Source organism: Coenobita brevimanus, chromosome 46, assembly GCF_032717465.1.
Source record: "Coenobita brevimanus isolate Jiangsu-jjx chromosome 46, ASM3271746v2, whole genome shotgun sequence".
NCBI classification, from domain to species: Eukaryota; Metazoa; Arthropoda; class Malacostraca; order Decapoda; family Coenobitidae; genus Coenobita; species Coenobita brevimanus.
In genome coordinates this window covers 11,151,318-11,173,975 of record NC_136999.1, presented here as the reverse complement: position 1 = coordinate 11,173,975, position 22,658 = coordinate 11,151,318, and the positions used below count along the sequence as shown (strand labels likewise).

Sequence of the window (22,658 nt, the reverse complement as noted above, 5' to 3'; positions counted from 1 at the left end):
GTACAATAAGTTTCCTGACCCTCGGGATCACTTGTATTAGAAAGGCAGCACAACCTGCTAACAGATGTAACATACATCAGAGGAAGATGGTAATACAAGGAACTAACCATACCAGCATATCACTGCCACCACAACCAATGTTAGCACAAGTCCTTTACTCAGAATTAGTGGTTTGGCAACAGGATAGCAAATGTTACAGCCTGATTGTGACTGGTGGGATCACCCGTACTGTGCTCATTATTTCATCATGTCTTGTAGCCATGTATGTGTCACCACTTTGGGCAATACTGGAAAACACTTATAAGACTTGCATAGACAGTATCCTCTGTTTCTTAGTGTTAAACACATTCTTATTCTAACAGAAAAAAAAATGAACTGCTCATCCTTATGTTACATGAAAGTATCTGGTGGGTAATTATACAGAGGTGTAACATCTAATCACTAGCAATACCAGCATCACACATGTGTCACTTTAAACATTGACTGACTTAAGTGTGAAGAGAAGGTCCTGGACTGGGTGCAATCTACGGTCTGCTGGTGTCGTGGGCTCTGAGGTGTGGTAGGCTCCCCTCTCCCCACTACCACTTCCACCTCTACCTTGCCGTCCTCCTGGCCCTCGACTCTGCTCTAAGGACAGCATCTCTGAGTCAGGGGTAGAGGTATCCTGGGCTGCCTCCTCTGCACTAGCATTGGATGAAGACAGAACTCGACGTAAAGGCAAGGATAGATTGGCACGGGAGGCCCTGCTGGAGGCCTGGCCAGAACTGTCACACCCAGATGGACTCATATGTACAATGGCTTCTGTCAGAGTCACATTACCATTCAGGTCTGATGCATCCGAGTGTCGAGAGGGTTGAATATCTGAACGGGAGTCAGCAGCAGAGACTGAGGTGGAAGGAGCAGTGGTGTCTGATGCAGAAGTGGGAAGGTCATTGGCTCCAGGCACTGTCTCATAACAGTGTTCTCCTTCCCCTGCCCCATCATTGTCATTTCTTGACCCTGCATGATGTAGGTGGTGCATGTGGTGCAGTGGGTGGAGTGGATGCAACTGTCTCATGTTGTGGGGGGACAAATTGTGGTTATAGCTTGTCTGAGGGGTTGACACTGGGTGATCCCGTTGTCCTGGGGAGGAAGGGGATGGCCCTGATGTGGTGGGAGTGTAACATGAGTATGCATCTGTGTCTGTGATCATGGGGGAGGTGCTAGATAAGTCAGTGAGAGGAGAAACCACACTATAAGTGTTCTCAGTTTCAGCAGCAAGGCTATGGTCCGAGGAAGAAGTATGGACAATCATGGTGTCATCAGAAGCATGGTGGGAGCTGTCATCGTCCTTGTCTCGTACCTGTTCATATGTGTGGTTGAGTGCAGCCTCCAGCACCTCCTTGTCACTTGGGGAGGGAGTGTGTTGACTGGCTGAGCTCGTGGGTTCAGAGTAATACATCATCTCATCACCATCTTGCCTCACTGAGATACATGAAGACACATCTGCAAAGTACAACTCAGACTCTTGCTCTGTCTTTCCATTGGTATACACAACCTTAGGATCACTTATGCTCTTTATGTGTTTACTCCCAGGAAAAGTCTCTCGTGGGACATCAGCTTCAGACTGGAATTTATCCAAAGGTGTAATGTCCTTTCCATCACAAAACAGCACTTCTAATGGTTCATCATGTTTGTGTTCATTAACATCACCTAGAGATTTAACATGGCCTAAAGGCAGTCTCCGAGAACGATGTCTTGATGGTAAAGAACTGGAGCCCCCAACAGTGACTCCCTGCTCTGTTGGGCTGCCTCCCTTGTGTCGGCCACGTGAAACTCGCTGGGTTTGTGAGGGGGAACTAAGGATCTCTGAATCATCACTAGGGGAGGACAAGGTGTTTGTGGTGGGGCTGGCAGGACCATGCATGAGGTCAGCCAGAGTGGCAGGCCGGTGAGCAGGGGAAGAACGAATTGCCTGAGGCACCAACCCTTGAAACCCTGCAGGAGAGGTAGGGGAGTTGGGGTGGTGGTGTGGGGACATCTGCATGGCCAAATTTTCTGAAGAAGTGGGCTGGGAGTAAGGGGGAGGAGGACCCCACATATACCGAGGGAATGCTTCCTGGTATGCCATGGGAGGAAGGTAGGCCTCTGTGAAAGTTGGAGGGTAGCGAGGCAGTTGCAGCACAACACCTGGGTCTGACAGTGGGCGCCGGCTGTGGTGTGCTGGCGGGTGTTGTCGCCGAAGACCCAGCCGACTCTCCAGGCCTCGAGGCAGGAAGGGACGCAGCAGAACACCAGTTACTTGCGCTCGTGTCTCCTCACTGTTGGTATATATCAGAAACTTAGTCATATGAATAAGTTTAAGCAGTATGGCTAACCAATAGTCAAGTGAATTCTGCAGGATAAAATTTTTAACACCTTATATGAAAACATGGTGAGAGAGTAAATATAGTATCTTATTACTTTAAGTATCCAAGGGGTGATTGAGGTTTATTGCTCACATAATGGCACTCAGGGATGAGTGAGGCTAGTCACTCTCATCTTAAATGTCAAGACCAACTTGCCTAGCCCCGGGCACCCATGCTCCACATGGGGCAACACAAGATTAGATGATGTATTGCTTTCAGTACTTATCTATTTTCCACTCTTGCATCATTATTACTTATCATTCCATTCACATATATATAGAAGACTTTCCCTTCCTGTCTCTGTATTTAAAAAAATAAATTAATAAATACCGAAGAAGAAGCAAATACTGTTGTGTACATAAAAAAAAATCATTCACAAGAACACAAAACAAAATGCCACAAAGTGTCTTGCATGTACTAGGAGGTACGTAAGTAATTTCTTCCTTGAAAATTGGCTGGTAAGTTTTTTTTATGTATCCTGTTCTGGACACAGATCTGACATTTTATTCCCTGACACCCAATAGTCTCCCTATATGTCACATACCTTCAGAAGTCACCACTTCAGCTCAAATACTTACAAACCACTCTGAATACACAATACCCCCTGGGGGTAGGGTATTTTTTTTCAAGAATACTCCCCCAGTATCCCTGCTTGTCGTACAAGGCGACTAAAAGGGTTGGCGGAGGGTTAGTGCCCTCCCCGGAAAACAACTAGCTAAAAAGACAAACAAGAAGCCTAGGACAAGGACTGACCAAGAGATGACGACCAAGGACAGGACAAAGGACATGGTAATCAGAACATGGAATGTAAGAGGTACGAATGATGAGGTGAACGAGAGAGAGATTGTCCAGGTGCTTGAGGGTGCAAAAGTTGATGTATGTGGAGTAACTGAAACTAAATGGAAAGGTGAGAGTGTGAGAGCATGGAAGTATGGATGGGGTATATGTGCAGGAGTAGGTGAGAATAAGAGGGCAAAAGGAGTGTGTATAGTTGTGAGTAAAAGATGGAAGAGGGCAAAAGGAGTGTGTATAGTTGTGAGTAAAAGATGGAAGAAGAACATAAGAGAATATGGATCAGTTGGGCCAAGATTGTGTGGGTAAGATTGAAAGTTGGAATACAAATGTGGGCGACTGTGTGCGTGTATGCACCAACGCAAGATCGTGCAAGCAGAGTGAGAGAAGAGTTCTGGACAAATGTGGAAGTGTGCATGGAAAAGTTTGGACGGAATGAGAGAGTGTTTTTGATCGGTGATATGAAAGGTAAAGAAGGGAATGTGAAGGTGGATGGAATAGTTGGTGAGTAGGGTGTGCCTGCTGAGATAGATGAGAATGGCAGTGCGTTAGTGGACATTTGTGCTGGGAGGGGGTTGGTGATAGCCAGTACCCTCTTTAGGCAAAAAATGATCCACAGGTATACATGGCGAGTGATGAGAAGGGTGGGTGGTGAACTGAATGAAAGGAAGGCAATGATTGATTATGTGTGTGTGGATGAAAGGATGCGAAGATGTGTAATGGATGCAAGAGCTTATAGAGGTTGGAGGAGTGGACTTTCTGACCACTACTTGGTGGTGGCCAGAATCAAGATCCAAATAAGATGGAGTAATAGATGAAGGGAACGACGGGAAGAAGGAGTATTTGTAAAGAGAGTGGAAAGGTTACAAGAGGATGAGAAAAAGACAGAATATAAGAGAGAAGTGGAGGAACGATTGGGCAAATATGAATTGGAGCAGATGGGGGACGTGGAAGGTGTGTGCAGGATATTCACAGAAGAAATATGTGCAGCATGTGACGTGGTGTGTGGGATGAAGAGAAGACAGAGGGGGGTGCAAGGAACAGCGTGGTGGAATAAAGAGGTGAGACAGGCTGTGGCACAAAAGAAGAAAGCATACAATGCATGGATGAGAAATAGGGGCGTGGAAGAAGTTGAGAGGCGGAAGAGAGAGTTATATGTAGAAAGAGAGAGAGAGGTAAAAAGATTAGTAAGAGAGAGTAAGAAGAGAGTGGATGAGGAATTTGGAAGAATCTGAGTGTAAAGTGGAGAGACTGTAAGAAAATGTTCTGGAAAGAGGTGAAGAGAGTAAGACAGGGTGGAAGTGAAGTTAGCAGGGGAGTGAAAAATAAAAATGGTAGATTACTAGTGGAGAAGGGAGAAAAAGTGAGCAGATGGAGAGAACACTTTAAGGAATTGTTGAACATAGAGGATGGAAGTGATGCGAGTATAAGTGGCTGGGGAATGGCTGGGAGAAGGAGGAAGGTGAGAAGACAGGAAGAAATCAGTAGGATATAAGTTGTGGAAGCAATGAAGAAAGTTAAACTGGGGAAAGCCCCAGGAATTGATGGAGTGTGTGGTGAAATGTTGAAGCATGGGGGAGAGATAGTAGTAGAATGGATGTGGAAGATGTGCAGTTTGGCCTGGGAGGAAGGTAGAGTTCTGGAGGATTGGAAGTCAGGTATAATTATTCCCTTGTACAAAGGAAAAGGGGAAAAAGAAGTGTGTGGTAATCATAGAGGCATTTGTCTTCTTAGCATAATAGGAAAAGTGTATGGTACGATACTTATTGACAGAGTTAGGAAGATAACAGAGGAATTAGTTGAAGAACAGGGATGCTTTAGGAAGGGAAGAGGTTGTGTAGATCAGATATTCATTCGTTGATCTTTAGTGGAAAAGTTTCTAGAGAAGAGAAAGAAGTTGTATGCGGCTTTCATGGATTTAGAGAAAGCATATGACTGGGTAGATAGACAAGGATTGTGGAAAGTGTTAAGACTATATGGAGTAGATGGGAAGTTGTTGTGGAAAGTATTAAGAATATATGGAGTTGATGGGAAGTTATTGAATGGTGTGAAGAGTATATATGATGGTGCTAAGGCTGCAGTGCGTGTGGATGGTGAACTGAGTGAATTTTTCTCTTTGAAGGTTGGGTTGAAACATGGATGTGTCATGTCTCCATGGTTGTTCAATCTGTACATGAATGGGGTAATAAAAGAGGGACAAGGTAGGGTAGTGGATGTTGGAGTGGCCCTAATGAGAGAGGGTAGTGTTTGGAAACTCCCTGTACTGTTGTTTGCAGATGATACTGTGTTGTTGACTGAAGATGAAGGGAAACTGCAAGGCTTGGTGGATCAGTTTGGGAGAGTGTGAAAGAAACAGAATCTAAAGGTGAATGTAGGGAAGAGTAAAGTGATGGTCTTTGAGAGAGGTGAAGTCAGTGAATGTACAGCGAGGCTGAATAGTGAGGAATTGGAAAAAAAATCGCCTCCATGTCACCCTGTTCCCCACCATTTCACTGCCCTACTCCCAGCTCACACCCCCCTCTCTCATAAACCTCTCCACTCCATCCCTCCATCTCATCCTTGTCCTCCCCCTCCCTCTCCCCCCCTCCACCTCACTCACATACACACACACACACACACACACACACACAGTATACAGTACATGTATACAGATATATATGTATGCAGCAGGTATTGGAACTGTAATGCTGTATGGTTGTGAGACCTGGGCAGTACAGGAAGAGGATATTTGTAGGCTGAAACATACAGTAACGACAATGATTACATGAGCTTGTAGTGCATCTCTGAATGCGAGGCCTAGGGAGGCCAGGTTTACAATATAAGAGTTGAGAGGAAGGATGGGACTGGAGTGCATTGGTGCTGTGATGAGGGAGAGCAGACTGAAGTGGTCTAGGCATGTGGAGAGGATGAAGGATGACAAGTGGGTGAGGAAAGTGAGATGTGTGAACGTCGGGGGTAGGGTTGTAAAAGGCAAATGGAAAAAGACCTGGGATGAGCTCACAGAGTGGGACCTCAGAGATAAGAAACTCTATAGGGAGGCTGCCAGAGATCGAGCAGCATGGGAAGCCGCCATTAGGTGACCAAGGTCAGCACATGCAAGCATGTTGCAGCTTTTATAAATGATACACACACACACACACACACACACATATATATATATATATATATATATATATATATATTATAAACACACATATACATATATATATACACTACTGTGTATATACTGTATGTATGAGGGCTGTCCAGAAACTATAAAACATTTGGCTTTAAAAAATTATATACTAATCTCTCTCAAAGCTAATGTTGCAGCTTTTATAAATGATACACACACACACACAAACACACATATATATATATATATATATATATATATATATATATATATATATATTATAAACGCACATATACATATATATATACACTACTGTGTATATACTGTATGTATGAGGGCTGTCCAGAAACTATACAACCTTTGGCTTTAAAAAATTATATACTAATCTCTCTCAAAGTACGCCTTTCTGATGACGTATGTAGCCCAGCATTCTTTCCATTGCCTGATTCATTTTCGAAGTCATTTTTCAATATCCCTTGCAGGTGCTTCGTCGCATTCGTCATGATCTCTTCACTCGTCTCATATCGGGAACCCTTCAGCTGAGTTTTGGGCTTGGAGAATAACCACAAGTTGCACAGAGCCATATCTGGTGAGCAGGGGAGCCTGCTGGACCTTACCTAATTGTTCTTACCTAATTGTATCTTTACAGAAATGAGTCAAGCTCGTACTGTCCCGTGTCTTAAACCATATTTATCGTACATATCCTTAAATTTGTGAATTGTTTTGGCACACACTATTTCATTCGGTAGTGCATTCCATTGATCAATTGCTCTGTTTGGGAAACTGAATTTCCTTACGTCTTTATCACCTCTCTTCTTATGCAGTTTTTTGCAGTGTCCTCTTGCTGATGCTTCTCCATATGTTAAGTAATCATTTATGTCTATTTTCTCCTTTCCTGATATGCACTTGTATAGCATTATCATGTCACCTCTTTTCCTTCTCTCCTGTAGTGTTGATAGATTCAGTTTATTTAGTCTTTCTTCGTAGCTTAGGTCCCTTAAGCTTGGTATCCATCTTGTAGCGGCCCTTTGAACTTTTTCAATCTTGTCTATATGCTTTTTTAGATGAAGACTCCAGACTACTGATGCATATTCCAGGGTTGGTCTAATGAATGATGTTATTATCTTTCTTAGCATGTCTTCATTTATGTATGTGAATGCTATTCTCATATTTGCAAGCAATGTATACATGTTCCGTACCTTCTTGCTGATGTGGTCAGCCAGAGATAGTCTGTTACTGATAATCACAACTAGGTCTTTCTCTCTTTCTGATGTGTATAGGGTTTTATTTCCTAACTTATAATAGATGTGGATGTGGTTGAGAAGATTAGGAGAAATACACTGAGGTGGTTTGGACATGTGGAGAGAATGGAGAATGAAAGACTGACTAAGAGGGTATATGTAGGTGAGGTGGAGGGAGAGAAAGGGAGGGGTAGACAGAGGATGAGGTGGAGGGATGGAGTTGAGAGGTATATGAGGGAGGGGGGGGTATGTTAGGGGAGGGTAGTCAAATGGTGGGTGACAGAGTGACTTAAAGGCATTTTGTCTGCGGCCACCCTTTGCGGGATTAGGGCGTCGGGCTATAGATAGATAGATAGACAGATAATCCCAATCAGGTCTTTTTCCACTTTTACCAAACTTGATCACATGACACTTGTCCACATTGAATTCCATTTGCCATGTACTACTCCATTCATGAAGTTTATTTAATTCTTCTTGTAGCTCTTTACAAGAATCTGTGTTAGTAATTCTCCTTTGTATTTTTGCATCATCTACAAACATATTCAGATAGCTCTCATTTCCAGTGTTACTGTTTATATCATTTATATACACTAAAAACATGATTGGTGCCAGCACTGAACCCTGTGGTACTCCACTAGTCGCTTCTTTCCAAGATGAGTAGTTTCCTCTTAGTACTGTTCTCATTTCTCTTTTTATGAGAAAGTCTTGCATCCAACAAAACAGTTTGCCTCAAATTCCTCCTTGATGGTACAGTTTCCATAAAAGTCTTTGGTGTGGTACTGTGTCAAAAGCTTTCTTGAAATCTAAATAGATACTGTCCACCCATCCTTCCCTTTCCTGTATTGTGTTTGTTACTCTGTCATAGTAGCTCAACAGATTAGTAACACATGATTTTCCTTTTCTGAAACCAAACTGTCTTTCTGTTATCATACTGTGTTCATCTAGATGATTTACCCAAGCTTTTCTTATAAGTTTTTCTAATACCTTGCTTACAACACTGGTCAGTGATACTGGTTGGTAGTTGAGTGGATTTTGTCTATTTCCTTTCTTGAATAAGGGGACAATATTTGCTTTTTTCCAAATATCGGGTAGTTTACCTTGACTCAAGGATTTCTTGAAAATTAAAAATAATGGTTTACTTAACTCTTTTGCACATTCTCGTAATACCCAACATGAAATTTCATCAGGACCACTTGCTTTTCCTCTGTCTAATCTACTTAACTCCTCCTGTGTTACTTTTTCTGCTATTTGTATATCTGGTAGTATGTGTGGACATCCGTGTTCCACATAGTCCCTCTCAAAATTTTTTTCTTCTGTAAAAACTAATTGGAAATTCTTATTTAGTGCTTCACAAAAATCTTTCTCTTGCGTATAAGTGATTCCCTCGTCCGTAATGGATTGTATTATAGCTTTTACTTTGGTTTTGCTTCTGATATAGCTGTAAAACAGCTTTGGTTGATCACTACTTTTATTTATTATATCCTCCTCAAACTGTTTTTGGGTTTCCCTCCTTATTCTTGTATAGTCATTTCTTGCCTGTTTGTAATTATTATACGCCCTTTCACTATTGTGTCTTCTGTATCTATTCCACAACAAATCTCTTCTTTCTTTTGATTTTTTACATTCTGTATTGAACCATTTCTGTATTTTCTTATCTGTTTCTTTGTGCTGTGGGATGTACTTCTGGGCTCCTATTTCATAAAATTCACAGAATTTTTTATATACAGCATTTAAATCTTGTCCTCTAAGCTCATTTTCCCAATCAACTTCTAAGAAATACTTCTTTAGGTCTTAATAATTTCCTTTTTATAGTTTAGGCTCTTTTTGTAACTGTCATTGCTGTTTACTATGTCATATGCTACCCTGAAGTTATAATTTAGTACTGCATGATCGCTTTTGCTGAGTGGAGGGTGATACATTAAACTGTCAATATCATTTTCTTGCCTAGTAAATATTAGATCTAGCACTGAAGGTACATCAAGTCGTCTTTTTCTGGTGGTTTCCCTCACATGTTGCGTTAAGAAAAACTCTTGTACGAGATCCAGGAGCTTTCGGTCCCGACAGCTTTCTTGGCTATTTATATCTAGAGTATTCCAATTTATATTTGTATTGAAGTCCCCAGTTAATATAATTCTTTCTGATTTCTCTTCCATTTTTTGTAGTAATGATCTTATACTCTGAATTGTACTATAAGCCAGGTCCTCATATTCGTCTCTTTCCCATGTGTTTGATCTGGGTGGCATGTACAAATTGGCTACAATTACTTTACCTTCAGATGTGTCGATCTCTACTGCAATCAGTTCTACTTGTGATGGTATATCTAGTTTTATTTCACTGACTTTTAGATTTTTCTTAGTTAATATTATAATTCCTCCTCCTGTTTTTTAATTTCTGTCTCTTCTCCATATATTGTATTCCTCTAAGTTTAGTATGTCATTGGATATCCTTGGTGTTAATTTTGTTTCAGTTAGGCATATTATTTGTGGTTCATTTTCTCTGACATAATCATTCATCTCTAGTAATTTAGATACCATTCCATCCACATTTGAGTACATCAACTTTATCTTCTTGTTTATATATTTGTCATGACATGGTTCTACTACCTTCCTCCTTTTTATTCCATCCTGTTTGTGTACCACTTTCGTACCTGCAATCATATTACTTTGTAAAAAAATTTCTTCTTCTCCTCTTCTGATCCTCCCTCATTTTTTGTTTTTGCTTCCTGCCTTTTCTCTTTCAGTAATTCCAGTTCCTCTTGTGTTAGGCATCTTTTTATCCATACATTTTTGAACTCCTCTTTTTCCATAAGATTCTTTGCATTTTTTAGTATCTCTTCCACAGTGTTTACACTCTGGAAAGTCACCTTTAGAGGTCTTGTCTTGCTTTTCTCATATTTCCCTAACCTTTTGTGTTCCTCTATGTCTTTACTACAGATTTCCTCTGATACTTCTTTCAGTAAGCTCATTACATTTGCCATCTCCTTTTTGTCTCTTGTGATCTTGTTTTTTACTTCTTCCTCTTCTATACCAGTGATTACTATAGACTTGTTTATCTCTACTGAATCTCTGACTAACTTTGGATTGTTTTGGATTATTCTTTTCACTTCCTTTTTAATGCTTTTTTCCTCCACCCTTGTTTCTAAGTCTTTCTTTACTTTCACCATTTCAGCATACGTGATTTCTACATCATTTTTGTAGCTTTGCACAGCTTCATTCACCTGTGTTATCTTCTCCTCAATATCACTGCTCTGGTCCATAAGACTGCTTGCTTGCCTAATTGTCTCTGTGTCATTTTTGAACTCTTCCATAACACTCTCGTGATTGACTACTGTACTTGCCATTTCACTCACTTTCTTCCTAAGCGTACTCAATTCCACTGTTAGTTCACTGATGGTTGTGTCTTTCTTATTGGCCTCCCTTCCTAGTTTTTCTATCTCTTCCTTTTGCAAGTGCATTTGCTTCTTTATTTCATCAATTTCATTTTTGAAAGCCATTTCTAGTTTGTGTACACGTTCAACCAGTCTATTGTGAGTCTCTACTTCAAGCAGTTCTTGGTAGAAATCATCATTTTGCTTTTTACTTTTATCCCTTTTCTTTTCCAAATTTGTTTTACTGAAGTATGTATCCATTTTGCAATACTAAAAGAACAGAGTATGTACTTACAGAGTGTGTACACTTTCCCCGTGTTGCTGTAGTCTAAACAAACCCAGCTGACTCAGCGCATTTTTTTTTTTCCTCATGGTTCTGTTTTTTTCTGTTTGAGCAAGTCTTGTTTAAACTTTTTTTTTTTTTTTTTTTCCTTTTAATAATGAAAAATCATTTAGCCTAACCTGGTACAGAGCTTGACTCATTCAAAGATACTAATTTAGGTAATGCCACTGGCCGTGTTGGTCCGGTACAGAGCCCCGATGTTGCACGTCTGCCTCCTTTGACTGCCTGTGCGTGTGGGATGTTGTGCGTGGCCAAAAATTCCTGAATCAATTGAGAAGAATGGGCAGGGACGTTGTCATGGTGCAGTTTCCAACTTGCTGCTTTCCAAAGGTCTGGTATCTTCCGTCAAACTGCATCACGAAGACGACAGATAACATTGAGATAGTAGTATTTGTTGACAATCTGATCTTCTGGTGCATATTCATGATGCACAACACCACGGTTGTTGGGGAAAAAAAAAAAAAATGTCAACATACATTTCACTTTACTGTGGACCTGTCATGCTTTTTTTGGCTGAGGAAACCCTGCATGCTTCCACTGGGATGGCTGTGCTTTGGTTTCTCAGTCATACCCATACACCGAAGTCTCACATCCAATGATAACAGTCTTCAGAGAGTCTGGATCGCGATTTGCACACTCCAACAGGTCTTGAGCAACATTCATCTGAGAGAAGAGATCATGACGAATATGACAAAGCACCTGCAAGGGATACCAAAAACTGACTTTGAAAAATGAATCAGGCAGTGGAAAGAACACTGGGATACATGTATCAAGTCAGAAGGGCCGACTCTGAGGGGGATTAGTGTCCTAACACAACAGGTTAGCTGTTTAATTTTTTAGAGCCAAAGGATGGATAGTTTCTGGACAGAGGGTGTACATATATTAACGACAGGTTGAATAACATACTGAAAAGCATTTTCATCTCTGTGGGGCTCGAACCCAACTAGCCATTGCAGATCTAAACGATGTGTGGCTGTCATGTAATTGTGACATTATTCCTATCAGATTCACACACCTTGACCTACTGCAGTGTGGGTGGTAGTGAATATTCAAGACATGCTGGTTTGTCCTCCGGGAGATCAATAAAGTCTGTTTTAATGTACAGTAATACAACTTATTAACTTGTTCTCTGCCCCAGCCTGGGATCAGTCATGCACTCTTTCCTTCCCTAACTAATTTACAACAATTTTCATGATATGACCAATTGACCTCTGCTCCTCATTGGGCTGTCCCCACATCATACAAACTACCATTAGTAGACTGCTACCAAAAAGCAAACTACATACTACTGTTTGCTACCCTGCAGTATAGGCTATTCAGTAAGTCCCTGTCATACATCAGGAATGTTGTGCAATAGATCATGACTTTTTTCATACAGCTAGTACAGTACAGTAAATTGGGGGAAACTGTTAAATTAGTTTTACTGCATAAGTAACAGTGGAATCTTGACTGCAATTTTTCTATAATTTATTGTGATCTTGATGGCACTGAGTCAGAAAAGACAATGCATACTGACAATATGTAACTACCTGTACAGGATATGTCAGTAACCCCTACACGCCGGGGGTTTCCGATGTGGCACGTTCCTCCCTAAGGGAGATTTCGTAATTTTGCTAAAAATAACCTTATTTCAAACCCTAATATCTGCCAAACTATAACAGCTTAAAATCAAAGATACATGTGACTCACCAACTCTTCCTCTTTCAAAAGAAAGTATCCCCACGTCTCCAGGTGGTCCCGTCGATGAAAAAGGGTAAGTTAAAATTCAAAGGGTGACGGGAAGACGCTTGTGGCTATACACGTCAACGGGTGTTGCTCCGCACCCAAAATTGTGACAGCTATACACGTCAACTAGCAAGTAGGGGTTAAGAATCAAACCTTGTCATGCTGGGAATGACTACATTTCACCATGGATGAGTCTGACCGGCCCACACCCCAAGGTACCTCAACTGGTGACTGGCCTTGCTTAACCAACCACCAGTTTACCTATGCTGAGATGCAAGAGATTACCACCATTACTGAGAGTGGCTCCAGCACTTGCCACAGTCTCAGCCCTGGACACAGACTCAAATTCAGATTCAGACAATGAAGACCTGCATTTCAATGTTGGATTTGTTGTGGTGATGTTAAAGTTGTGATGGGTGAAGAAAGGAACTAGCAGTGGCTGTCTCATGCCTCAGAGCCTCAGTCATCATATGCACAATCAACAATTATAATAAATAACTCACCAAGTAAGGTTAGTAAAATCTCAATCATCACCATCATCATTCATTTACTTAATCTAAATATTAATTTGCTTATTCTGAACAATACAGCTACCTGACCGTATGTGTGTTGGTAAGACATGCAGGGTACTTTCTGGTGAAGGTTCAGTGATATCAAGGTAAACAGGGTGAATCCTGCTGAGTGGCCAGTTACAGCAAGATTTTATGTAGTATGCACCACAGCAGGAGTAATTAACCGTAATACTGGAAAGACCACGGTACTACAGTCCACTAACCCCTCTGTACCATCTTTTTGTGACTACCAACATCTTTATAATGTGGCTATCTTTGACCCTTGAAGATACTACAGAACCACGATAGTGGAATATGGCTACAAGCTTGGTAACTAGCCATGTAACATCACTCCTACACAGGAAACATTCAGCCACATGTAAACAGAGCCAAAGTCCAAAGTGAGACTTTCACATTGTTACAAATCCTGTTACACACCTCCAATTTCTTGTTTCCCCATAATTTTTCAACAATTGCTGGGAAGTAATACGCTGGCTTTGGCCCTTGGTTTAGCTTACAGTCCACAGAATGCATCGTCTGTACTATGGTCACCTCAATATGTGGATTCCATTTGAGGTCATGATGTCATTTGACTAACTGACAGATAAGGTCAATTATAGAGTTGTATTCAAGATGGAGAGATGGCGATTTTAGACAAAGTTAAAGTGACAGTGTAAATCAGCTTGTTCCTTACTGTACCTTTGTGTTTGCTCTCCAGTGCCTGCAGTGTTGGCTACATCTCCAGAAGTGGGTTGCTGTTGTTGCTGCTGCTGTTGTTGCTGTTGCTGCTGCTGAGGTGTTGCACCACTAGGGGCACCCCACGCACCACCCCACGGCAGCCAGAGGGGTCCCTGGCCTTGAGGGGTTGTGGTGGCCCCCAAGAGAACAGACCGTGATGCAGAGGATGAGTCTTCTGCACCAGGTGTGTAGAACTGACCACCTGTCCAATATCTGTAAGAAAGAATAAACTGACCAAAGTGTACAAAAATATATCTGGAATGAGTGAGTATGATGCTTTACTTACTTTGAATTAGGGCACCTGGTGGTCTAGTGGTTAGAATGTCCCTGTTGGAGTAACAGCCCTCCACTGGTTTGATTTACAAGAGGGGACAGGAGGCTTTTCGATCATGTAATGCCACCATGGAAAGCAGGCTGGTTACCTCACCTTAAATGTACAGTACATGACACTGTTAACTTTCTGTTGGGCTCCAACATTTTGAGGGGATAAAAATGGGACTGACTGTTACCATTATTTTATTCCTGTCATGAAAGCCTTTCATATAATATACCAATCACTAACAAGAAGGAGTCTACAACAAAATAATGCATGTGTAGTAAGTTAATTTCAAATGGCATAACTAAACAAACACAAAACATATTCATGTACCATCATGGACACTTCCTGAATTGACATTTGGCTACAAATTCTAACCACGGAATGTGAAGCTTGTGAAGTTAGAGCAGCTGCCACAGAATCATTTGTCTGGTGGATGTGTGAGGGGTATGGGAGGAGGAAGGTAAAAACTTAGGGGGTCTAGGTGCTGGTGTAGTGTGGTTACTGTGTAATGTTTTATCATATTATACATAGATGGTGTGATGTTCACAAAGCATTTTCAGCCATGTTCCTAAGTCAGCTTGAGTTCCTGGGAACCCTGAACACTGGTAAAGGACCAGTAAAGACAACTGGATATTCGTTCTCAAGCCTGATTTGTGAACAAAGTGTTAAGGAAGTAGGGATGGGGAGGGGGTGAAGGAAGAGTCTTTAAAGGGGTAAATTTAGCAAACTTTTTCAAAGCAAAGAACTGCACCACCTTTCATCCAGTGTGTCCCATGGCCCCCAGGGATAGAGCTCAGAGGGTGGGACAAAGCCATAGTCATCACAGCAGGAGCAGGCATTGGCAGCGGGGGCACGGCGGTACAGAAGACGCCGACGGTGCTCCAGCTGCTCCCAGTACATCTTCTTCTTCTCATGACTGCAAAGGTGGCCTGGATGTCATTTGGCATCATAATATTAAGAGTTACTGGCATTTACATTTATTTGGTGGTACTGTACATCATTTTATTTACCAGCAGTGATATTCCTGCATTATAATAAATAAATAAAAGAATGAAGAATGAGTGAATCCCAGGATCTTTTCTTTGGCTGAAATAATGGTTTTCAATTTAGTCAGCATCATACCATATGGTGCATAATCATCATAACATTAGCACTGTACTATTATACATCAAATCTGCTCCAGTTACTCCTTGCATAGGCCTAAACATCTACGCGCCTTCTACTCATGGATGAAGTGTGTGTGTGTGTGTGTGTGTGTGTGTGTGTGTGTGTGTGTGTGTGTGTGTGTGTGTGTGTGTGTGTGTGTGTTCTTACCTTACCTAATTGTATCTTTACAGGAATGAGTCAAGCTCGTACTGTCCCGTGCCTTAAACCATATTTATCGTACATATCCTTAAATTTGTGAATTGTTTTGGCACACACTATTTCATTCGGTAGTGCATTCCATTGGTCAATTGCTCTGTTTGGGAAACTGAATTTCCTTACGTCTTTATCACCTCTCTTCTTATGCAGTTTTTTGCAGTGTCCTCTTGCTGATGCTTCTCCATGTGTTAAGTAATCATTTATGTCTATTTTCTCCTTCCCTGATATGCACTTATATAGCATTATCATGTCACCTCTTTTCCTTCGCTCCTGTACTGTTGGTAGATTCAGTTTATTTAGTCTTTCTTCGTAGCTTAGGTCCCTTAAGCTTGGTATCCATCTTGTAGCGGCCCTTTGAACTTTTTCAATCTTGTCTGTGTGCTTTTTGAGATGAGGACTCCAGACTACTGATGCATATTCCAGGGTTGGTCTAATGAATGATGTTATTATCCTTCTTAGCATGTCTTCATTTATGTATGTGAATGCTATTCTCATATTTGCAAGCAGTGTATACATGTTAGTGGTAGGTGGTGGCGACCATCATCCACTCACTTGATGTAATGCTGCCTACTTCTTCCTTAGCGTTTATCATTCTTTTTCTGTGCCTGCCCTACTCTCTTCCTATTTCTCCCATCTTTCCTGTCACTACTTAATGCTTTTCTTTCTGTTACAGGTGGCTTTCCATTGAGTGACAAGCCAAATGGTTTCCTGTAAGCCAAGAAACCATTTACAACGCTGGGTGGTAACCATACAACCAAACCATACATGCTCCCTACGTGTCAAGTAGGTTGGTGGAGGGTTAGTGCCCCTCCCTGTAAAACAAATAACTCAGAGTCAAATGGCCACCCCATACGGGATTATGGCGTCTGGCAATAGATAGATAGATAGATAGAGTATACATGTTCCGTACCTTCTCGCTGATGTCGTCAGCCGGAGATAGTCTGTTATTGATGATCACACCTAGGTCTTTCTCTCTTTCTGATGTGTATAGGGTTTTATTTCCTAACTTATAATCCCAATCAGGTCATTTTCCACTTTTATCAAACTTGATTACATGACACTTGTCCACATTGAATTCCATTTGCCATGTACTACTCCATTCATGAAGTTTATTTAATTCTACTTGTAGCTCTTTACAAGAGTCTGTGTTAGTAATTCTCCTTTGTATTTTTGCATCATCTGCAAACATATTCAGATAGCTCTCATTTCCAGTGTTACTGTTTATATCATTTATATACACTAAAAACATGATTGGTGCCAGCACTGAACCCTGTGGTACTCCACTAGTCACTTCTTTCCATGATGAGTAGTTTCCTCTTAGTACTGTTCTCATTTCTCTTTTTATGAGAAAGTCTTGCATCCAACAAAACAGTTTGCCTCAAATTCCTCCTTGATGGTACAGTTTCCATAAAAGTCTTTGGTGTGGTACTGTGTCAAAAGCTTTCTTGAAATCTAAATAGATACTGTCCACCCATCCTTCCCTTTCCTGTATTGTGTTTGTTACTCTGTCATAGTAGCTCAACAGATTAGTAACACATGATTTTCTTTTTCTGAAACCAAACTGTCTTTCTGTTATCATACTGTGTTCTTCTAGATGATTTACCCAAGCATTTCTTATAAGTTTTTCTAATACCTTGCTTACAACACTGGTCAGTGATACTGGCCGGTAGTTGAGTGGATTTTGTCTATTTCCTTTCTTGAATAAGGGGACAATATTTGCTTTTTTCCAAATATCGGGTAGTTTACCTTGACTCAAGGATTTCTTGAAAATTAAAAATAATGGTTTACTTAACTCCTTTGCACATTCTCATAATACCCAACATGAAATTTCATCAGGACCACTTGCTTTTCCTCTGTCTAATCTACTTAACTCCTCCTGTGTTACTTTTTCTGCTATTTGTATATCTGGTAGTATGTGTGGACATCCGTGTTCCACATAGTCCCTCTCAAAATTTTTTTCTTCTGTAAAAACTAATTGGAAATTCTTATTTAGTGCTTCACAAAAATCTTTCTCTTGCGTATAAGTGATTCCCTTGTCCGTAATGGATTGTATTATATCTTTTACTTTGGTTTTGCTTCTGATATAGCTGTAAAACAGCTTTGGTTGATCACTACTTTTATTTATTATATCCTCCTCAAACTGTTTTTGGGTTTCCCTCCTTATTCTTGTATAGTCATTTCTTGCCTGTTTGTAATTATTATACGCCCTTTCACTATTGTGTCTTCTGTATCTATTCCACAACAAATCTCTTCTTTCTTTTGATTTTTTACATTCTGTATTGAACCATTTCTGTATTTTCTTATCTGTTTCTTTGTGCTGTGGGATGTACTTCTGGGCTCCTATTTCATAAAATTCACAGAATTTTTTATATACAGCATTTAAATCTTGTCCTCTAAGCTCATTTTCCCAATCAACTTCTAAGAAATACTTCTTTAGGTCTTAATAATTTCCCTTTTTATAGTTTAGGCTCTTTTTGTAACTGTCATTGCTGTTTACTATGTCATATGCTACCCTGAAGTTATAATTTAGTACTGCATGATCGCTTTTGCTGAGTGGAGGGTGATATATTAAACTGTCAATATCATTTTCTTGCCTAGTAAATATTAGATCTAGCACTGAAGGTACATCAAGTCGTCTTTTTCTGGTGGTTTCCCTCACATGTTGCGTTAAGAAAAACTCTTGTACGAGATCCAGGAGCTTTCGGTCCCGACAGCTTTCTTGGCTATTTATATCTAGAGTATTCCAATTTATATTTGTATTGAAGTCCCCAGTTAATATAATTCTTTCTGATTTCTCTTCCATTTTTTGTAGTAATGATCTTATACTCTGAATTGTACTATCTGCCAGGTCCTCATATTCGTCTCTTTCCCATGTGTTTGATCTGGGTGGCATGTACAAATTGGCTACAATTACTTTACCTTCAGATGTGTCGATCTCTACTGCAATCAGTTCTACTTGTGATGGTATATCTAGTTTTATTTCACTGACTTTTAGATTTTTCTTAGTTAATATTATAATTCCTCCTCCTTTTTTTTAATTTCTGTCTCTTCTCCATATATTGTATTCCTCTAAGTTTAGTATGTCATTGGATATCCTTGGTGTTAATTTTGTTTCAGTTAGGCATATTATTTGTGGTTCATTTTCTCTGACATAATCATTCATCTCTAGTAATTTAGATACCATTCCATCCACATTTGAGTACATCAACTTTATCTTCTTGTTTATATATTTGTCATGACATGGTTCTACTACCTTCCTCCTTTTTATTCCATCCTGTTTGTGTACCACTTTCGTACCTGCAATCATATTACTTTGTAAAAAAATTTCTTCTCCTCTTCTGATCCTCCCTCATTTTTTGTTTTTGCTTCCTGCCTTTTCTCTTTCAGTAATTCCAGTTCCTCTTGTGTTAGGCATCTTTTTATCCATACATTTTTGAACTCCTCTTTTTCCATAAGATTCTTTGCATTTTTTAGTATCTCTTCCACAGTGTTTACACTCTGGAAAGTCACCTTTAGAGGTCTTGTCTTGCTTTTCTCATATTTCCCTAACCTTTTGTGTTCCTCTGTCTTTACTACAGATTTCCTCTGATACTTTCTTCAGTAAGCTCATTACATTTGCCATCTCCTTTTTGTCTCTTGTGATCTTGTTTTTTAGATCTTCCTCTTCTATACCAGTGATTACTATAGATTTGTTTATCTCTACTGAATCTCTGACTAACTTTGGATTGTTTTGGATTATTCTTTTCACTTCCTTTTTAATGCTTTTTTCCTCCACCCTTGTTTCTAAGTCTTTCTTTACTTTCACCATTTCAGCATACGTGGTTTCCACATCATTTTTGTAGCCTTGCACAGCTTCATTCACCTGTGTTATCTTCTCCTCAATATCACTGCTCTGGTCAATAAGACTGCTTACTTGCCTAATTGTCTCTGTGTCATTTTTTAACTCTTCCATAACACTCTCGTGATTGACTACTGTACTTGCCATTTCACTCACTTTCTTCCTAAGTGTACTCATTTCCACTGTTAGTTCACTGATGGTTGTGGTTTTCTTATTGGCCTCCCTTCCTAGTTTTTCTATCTCTTCCTTTTGCAAGTGCATCTGCTTCTTTATTTCATCAATTTCATTTTTGAAAGCCATTTCTAGTTTGTTTACACATTCAACCAGTCTATTGTGAGTCTCCACTTCAACCAGTTCTTGGTAGAAATCATCATTTTGCTTTTTACTTTTATCCCTTTTCTTTTCCAAATTTGCTTTACTAAAGTATGTATCCATTTTGCAATACTAAAAGTGCAAAGTATATACTTACAATCCCCGTGTTGTTGTAGTCTAAACTAACCTCAGATGACTCAGCATATTCTTTCGTCTTGTTTTTCTTTCCTGTTTGAACAAGTCTTGTTTAAACTTATTATTTTTTTTCCTTTTAATAATGAAAAATCATTTAGTCTAACCTAGTACAGAGCTTGACTCATGCAAAGATACTAATTTAGGTAATGCCACTGGCCGTGTTGGTTCGGTACGGAGCGCCGATGTCGCACGTCCTACTCGGTTGAATCCCTCTACGTGTGTGTGTGTTATTCAGCATCATATTACGTAAGCATGGAAGTAAAGAAAACATCGTACGGCGGTACTGCATATTAGTTAACGCTTTCAAATTGTGGCGTCTATTCTAGTACATTTTTACCACTTTATGATTAATTTAGCTCAAAGTCTTTCAAAGGTGTGAGGAGGTGTCAGGCGAAGAAGAAGGTTGGCAGATGTGGTATATGAGTATGTGAGAAACAGAGGTATGGAAACTGGATTGAGTTGGTTGGATGAATTTTGTGCTGAGAAGTATATGGCCAAGCTTTGGCATCCCTTTTTAATTTGACAGCCATTGGACTGACTCTGTTGGATAGCTGAATGTGAAGCTACGAGTGGAATAAGTTGTACCGGTACCTGTTCAGTGGAGGCAGGATTCCAAGGTTTGGTGAGTGAGAGTGTGGTCCACTCAACTGGGCAAACTTTGGTCACTATCTCATTCTATCAAGTTTTTCTGGCTCTCTGGACCCTACCTCACCCAACTCTAGGGTGAGAAATGAGGTATGGATGATGATGATGATGATGATGATGATGATGATGATGACGACGATGTCTTTTTGAACAGAAAGGGTTACATACAACCTTTATTCATCCTTCATCAACAAGAGAACTCTCCTCAGCTAAACAAAATTGTCTTGAGATACCATAAATGAACCACCAGAATACTCGAATATACACATCACCTGGTTCAGGGGGCTTAAAGCCGTTATGATCCGTCTACGATGCTTGAGGAAAGTATTAAGCATGATACCTCAGAAGCACCTGTAATGTGGCATGGAGGTAGAAATGGACAATTCTAAAAAATGAGGATTTTACATAAAATATAATTCAATAAAAAACACACAAAAACTAAAGGGCAATGAAATAATAATACGAAAAAAAAAACATACTATACATGACACTAGAAGAATGAAGACAATAGAGGAAGAAAAAAAATGAAAATACACAAAACTATCATCAAATCCTTTACTGTCCGATCAGGAGCATAGGAGCCTGGGGCTAGGTTACTTATTTCAACCACGCAAGGGGAGTGATCAGTTTTTCTCCCCTTCGAGACACTATGTAAACAATAAAACCCAACCATCCCTCGTATATAAACCCTTCAGGGTCACACCCAGCTTTGTACAACAAGTAACAATACCATCTGGCATCCATATGTGATATACTCCAGTTTCCAATCAACATAATAAGTAGTTTCTTATGCTACAACGAAAGAAATAATTTGGTCTGTCACTCAGTGTAGTCAACTGAAGGCAACACTACATCAAGTGAGTGGAGGGTGAGCATTCCCACCTATCAACTAAAAATCCAAAATGCCTTCCACCCTCAAGGGAAAAAAAAAAAATGTACAAGAAACATGAAATAAAATGAAATTGTAAAAGACATACTGAGTAAACCCCAAATCCCAAATACCTTCTACAATCACACAAAAAATATATAAAACTGCCGTGTGACAATAGTGAATCTGATAACTTTTTTCATTTGATTCTTACTATTTGAACTGGAGGGATTAAAGATACAGTATAGCCTTCTTTCAACCCCAATAATACCATAAATCTTCCCTAAATTAAGAAAAAAATCGTCTGTAGGTGGCAAAAATAAAATGTTATTGTAGTCGAAGTAGTAGTAGTAATACTAGTGGTGGTGGTAGTAGTAGTAGTAGTAGTAGTAGTAGTAGTAGTGGTGGTGGTGGTGGTGGTGGTGGTGGTAGTAGTAGTAGTAGTAATAGTAGAGTCGCAGCAGTAGTAGTTGCAACAAGTTCATCTGCATGTGAACCCCGTGAATTACAGGGCAACGGCGCCATTCTTCCATAACGCAACATCTTCCTTTCGGGGACAGGGAGGTAAGTGAGGGGACGATTGTATAACATGGACGCTCCAACGGCAGACCATATCAGTGCCACCACGTGAAGGCAACCCTATCCAGCATCACGTCATCAGAGTGAAATGATAAAACGCGATACAATGATGAGAGAGAGAGAGAGAGAGAGAGAGAGAGATCCCCAATGGCTTCCTACATCATTTTATATTTTAGTTATCCATTCAAATTTCAGGTTTATCCTTCATGTCATTTTCATCTGTACGGATTAATCTCTCTCTCTCTCTCTCTCTCGTTTCAATTTCCTTAGTCCGGTTAGAC

General features: G+C 40.2%; 1 protein-coding gene across 1 annotated transcript in view; it reads right to left on the bottom strand.

Moving 5' to 3' along the window:
* Positions 1–472: 472 nt before the first annotated feature.
* LOC145398808 (uncharacterized) overlaps positions 473–22,658 on the bottom strand; it is a 102,895-nt gene continuing 80,709 nt past the window's right edge. Inside the window, exons 6-8 of the mRNA XM_080271617.1 lie at positions 15,333–15,494; positions 14,221–14,472; positions 473–2,300 (exon numbers count right to left, since the gene is read on the bottom strand). Coding sequence (XP_080127743.1) covers positions 473–2,300; positions 14,221–14,472; positions 15,333–15,494 — 2,242 coding nt within the window. The remainder of the gene's footprint in view (positions 2,301–14,220; positions 14,473–15,332; positions 15,495–22,658) is intronic.